The sequence below is a fragment of the Vigna unguiculata genome, chromosome 8 (genome assembly GCF_037176805.1).
Source record: "Vigna unguiculata cultivar grain cowpea cultivar isolate G323 ecotype 2 chromosome 8, ASM3717680v1, whole genome shotgun sequence".
In the NCBI taxonomy this organism is placed as follows: Eukaryota; Viridiplantae; Streptophyta; class Magnoliopsida; order Fabales; family Fabaceae; genus Vigna; species Vigna unguiculata.
Window position 1 is genome coordinate 18,876,873 of NC_140799.1, and position 4,345 is coordinate 18,881,217.

Genomic DNA, 4,345 nt, shown 5'->3' on the forward strand with positions numbered 1-4,345 from the left:
AATTCTGATTCGGAAATATCTATCACCACAGAACAAGGTACATATATAATGCAAATCATCCAGTTCGTAGAAATCTTCAAAATCATATGGAACTCGAAATATCCCCTTATTAATCAAATCGTCCTCGAACTCTAAGTTCATAACATTTCCCATTGGATCGGTGAAATAGTTTGTTCCAAGAACCAACTTCTTTCCCCATTCAACCATAAAACCTTCTTCAAAATCCCCAAAGCCCTGTAATGCCCGTACGTGCAAGAACACAGCCATATACAACATGCATGTCAGAAAAATTAACCAAACTATGCATCAATGACATTATCAGAACCATTAAAAAGACAACGAAAGAATTCATCAAACCAACAGAAGGTACTGAAAAACATATATATAACCAATATTCATAACGTATATCAATAGCAAAAGTCAAAAATTACTTACGTCACTTGGAGTTAGCAAGCAAATCGAGTTTTGGAACAAGTTCTTGAAGCTGTATTTGTAGGAAGACGACATCTTCTACCACAAAAGAACCAGCCGACCAAAGAACAGAAAAAGTCTAACGGAGAACCTCAAACTAAAAAACGAAACCTATTGCTTTTTCAATTATATCAAAGTATCGCAAAATATAAAACTGTACCTGAAAATATCTGACCATGAAATAATTACTGATTAAAATATATATTAAAATATATCTCACAAAGCATTAATTATTAACTAAAATATATATTAAACTATTTCGCAAAAGAGAAAAAGAATCCCGTGCGTATGCACGGGTCTGATGCTAGTTTAACCTAAAATGTATAACTATTCAAAGGTTATTTTGTTAAAAGTATGCTTAAATAAGAAAAAAACAACAACTTGATTTCTAAAGGGTTAAATATGTTTTTGGTCCTTCAAGTTTTAGTGAATTTTGGAATTAGTCCCTCATCAAAATTTTATACCAATTTAGTCCTTCATCTTTTAAAATGCGTGAATTTAGTCCTTTTAACCAAATTTTGTTAAGTTTATATGACGTTTCAAGCACATTTCATGATAGTATTTAAGTTAAAATTGAAGCAAAAATGTGTCAAACAGTGTAAATAATTTAAATACTATAATGAAATGCGCTTGAAACGTCAAATAAATTTAACAAAATTTGGTTAAAAGGACTAGATTCATACATTTTGAAAGATGAAGGACTAAATTGGTCAAAAGTTTTGATGAAGGACTAATTCCAAATTTCGCTGAAACTTGAGGGATCAAAAACATATTTAACCCATTTCTAAAATATCAAAAGATTACTTTGTATGATATGTCTTTTACCGGAAACACTTTTTGTGCGTGTTTATAATTTCAAAGTTTATCTTAAAAATAAACTAAAACAAATGAGCATGCCTTAATCTTGGATTAGAGTCAACACTATTCTTAATTAATAAATTGACTTGGAGTGAATTCAATCTAACAAGAAGGTAGCGCATACGCCATCTGTTACTTGATAAAGTCAACAATTATGGTGACAGTGCAAGTTGTTCAACAAAAATAACAGTTACCATTAATAATTGCAAAACATGATTATCTAAATTCATTACACAAAATAATGGTCTATGATTCAAACAAGGCAAAATTACTATCGTTGTCTACGAGTGCAATTAGAAAAAAAAATGTACAAACTTTATTATATTTTTAAAATTAGAATTATCCTCTAAAAAATATAGATTAATTAAGACTAAACATAATTTTTAAAAATAAAAAAAATGTAAGAAAATGGAGGAAATGAACTATGAAAGAAAAGAAAAGAAAAAGAGGCCCGCACAGCACATAGCACTGAGAGCAGTCACCACCGAATACCAATAATTGATCATTCTTCTCCTAATCCCCACTGTTCTCTTCTTCTGCAAACCAACCAAAATAACAAACAATGTTCCCACAACCTTAAAACCTTCACAATACGCACCTAAAACCCTCAACCCAGTTATGCTATTCTTCCTTCTTCTTCTCGCTCTCGTTTCGCCCACGGCCTCGCTCAGCCGCCGGACCAATGCCACCACCATCTACGAGGTCCTCAGCGACTACGGGCTACCCATGGGCCTCTTCCCCAAGGGCGTCAAGGACTTCGGCCTGGCCCATGACGGCAGCTTCTGGGTCCACCTCGACGAGGCCTGCAACGCCAAGTTCGAGAACGAGCTGCATTACGAGCGCAACGTCTCCGGTCACCTCAGCTGCGGCATGATCGACGCCCTCACGGGCCTCCAGGCCCAGGATCTCTTCCTCTGGCTCGAGGTCATGAGCATCCGAGTCGACGTCCCCACCACCGGCCTCATCTACTTCGACGTCGGCGCCGCCTTCAAGCGCTTCCCTCTCTCGCTCTTCGAAACGCCCCCGGAATGCGTCGCCGTTCGCTCCAATCAACACCACGCGCCTTCCCAGGTTCCACTCTCTCTTCTTCTTTTCTCTTGTTTCAATCCTTACCTCACTTCGCAATTCAGTTTTAGAGGATCCAGTTGAACCTACATCCAAATTCTTACATATGGTGTTTGTCATTGTTCTTGGGTTTATTAGACCATTGACTATTCAGTCATTATCAGGTTTTCCACCAATGTCTAATTTAGAATGTGGAGTTTTCTAGGGGATAAACCTGATTTTGTGTGTGTTTGGAGTGGAGGTTCTGGAAAAATTGTAACTTCAGACGTGGGAGTTGCATTTGTCTGGAATTTTCTGTGATGATGAGGATTGTGACGAAGTTGTGGTGGATTAATTGAAATCTTGTTTTTTCTTTTTGGGTTGTTGGAGGGTGGGAGGGATGAAAAGGGAGATGGTGTTATTGTCTGAATTCCGTTATTGTGGTTTAGTTTGGTGGATGTATTGATGCTGTTAATCCTGGGAACCGTTTCTTTCTGGTGATTAAGTGGGTGTACGTGGAGGATGGGATGATGTGTTGAATGGTTTTGATCTTTCATTTGTCTGTCTTTTTACTATTGGTGGAGTTGTGGGTTTTGTGGCGATCTTTGGTGTTAGGAGACAAATGTGGTTGATACGGCTGCAGTGGCTGTTACAGAGAGTCAAAGCATAATGTTGTGGCCATGATTATGCAGACTGGTTTCTGTAACTGAGGTGTGATTTATGTTATAAAATATTATTTTTTGTATTTTTTTAAAATAAAGAAGATAGATATCGACACCAAGCTCATGCCTCATCACATGCTGTGTCACTCGGTATGGCCCACACTATTGAGCTAGGACCACAAAAACAGAAGAGGATGGAAAGACATTTCCCAGCTGTTTTTTGTTTTTTTGAAAAGCTTTGTTTTGGAAACAATTTTCAAGACTCAGTAGGTTTTGGATGAGAAATTGATTGTTATGTAACATTGAATTGTTTTTACAGAAACAATTTTTAAAATTAAAGAGTGAGAAGGAAATCAAACATGTCCTAAGGCTTAAATTTGGATGCTGTTTGTTTTTCTGCTAAGAACGAGTTGATTATGATGAAGTTCTTTTATCAGTTAGTCGTATTCTGTGGCATCTCTTTTGTGCTTGTTCTCTTTGTATCCCTATGGTTCATATTGCGTGTATATAGTTGCATACAGATTGTGAGCATGCTATGAATCTTGATGTTTGAGGCATTGTTCTAAGATCTCTGCTGTTCGGTTTCTCTTTCTTATGCAGGGGCAGAGTCAATCTGGAAGAGATGTTTTATAGAGTATGAACCGTGCAGAAAAGGGTGAATGGAGTTTTTCTGTAGCACGATGATCATGGGTTCTGCAATCAGATTGTATGCCTTCGGAGAGTATAAATTAATAGGTCCACTGATTTGGACCTGTTGTGTTATTTGTGTTATCTCCTCATATAGTGCAGAGTTAGTGTTGTGGAAGCAATCCGTATCTTCATAATTTATTGATTCATGGGTTCTTATAAAGAGGAAAGCAATTGAGATAAATATCCTGAATCCATTTCTCGTTGAGAACATAGAGGTGATGGTGCATTTGTTGATATGGGTTCAAGTGAAAACTTTGCGAAGATTTTGTATCATGTCAAATGTTATTGTATCATAAGAATATAATACTGGGGGTGTTTAGTTGAATCAAATTTATGATATTAATTCAAAATTCATAGATTCTTATACACTTTTGATATGAAAATTTATGATTAGTATTTGCATCTATCATTTATCCGTCACTTGTAGATTATGTATGCTACTATCATTTTGCCCTCTGTCTTGGTGTTATAATTTATAAGCATGAACTATTCAACATGTTTGCCGTCAACACGTAACTCTGTGCAGTGTAATACCATAAATGATTGGATTTTTTTTTTTAAACTATTATTGGAGATGCAAATTGAGTAGGTTTTGTGTATATTTGATGTCTGTTTGGTAA

General features: G+C 36.2%; 1 protein-coding gene across 1 annotated transcript; it reads left to right on the forward strand.

Annotated features, from left to right (window-relative positions):
- Positions 1–1,780: 1,780 nt before the first annotated feature.
- On the forward strand, positions 1,781–4,075 carry LOC114193481 (uncharacterized protein At5g01610-like). The gene is made up of 2 exons (XM_028083304.2): positions 1,781–2,400; positions 3,636–4,075. The coding sequence occupies exons 1-2, from the start codon at positions 1,948–1,950 to the stop codon at positions 3,666–3,668; spliced, it is 486 nt and encodes a 161-aa protein (XP_027939105.1). The 5' UTR covers positions 1,781–1,947; the 3' UTR covers positions 3,669–4,075.
- The last annotated feature ends 270 nt before the right edge of the window (positions 4,076–4,345 follow it).

Coding starts and splice junctions, on each gene's coding strand:
- LOC114193481 (XM_028083304.2), top strand. CDS start 1,948: ATGCTATTCTTCCTTCTTCTTCTCGCTCTCGTTTCGCCCACGGCCTCG. Junction 2,401..3,635: donor AACACCACGCGCCTTCCCAG/GTTCCACTCTCT, acceptor TTTCTTATGCAG/GGGCAGAGTCAATCTGGAAG.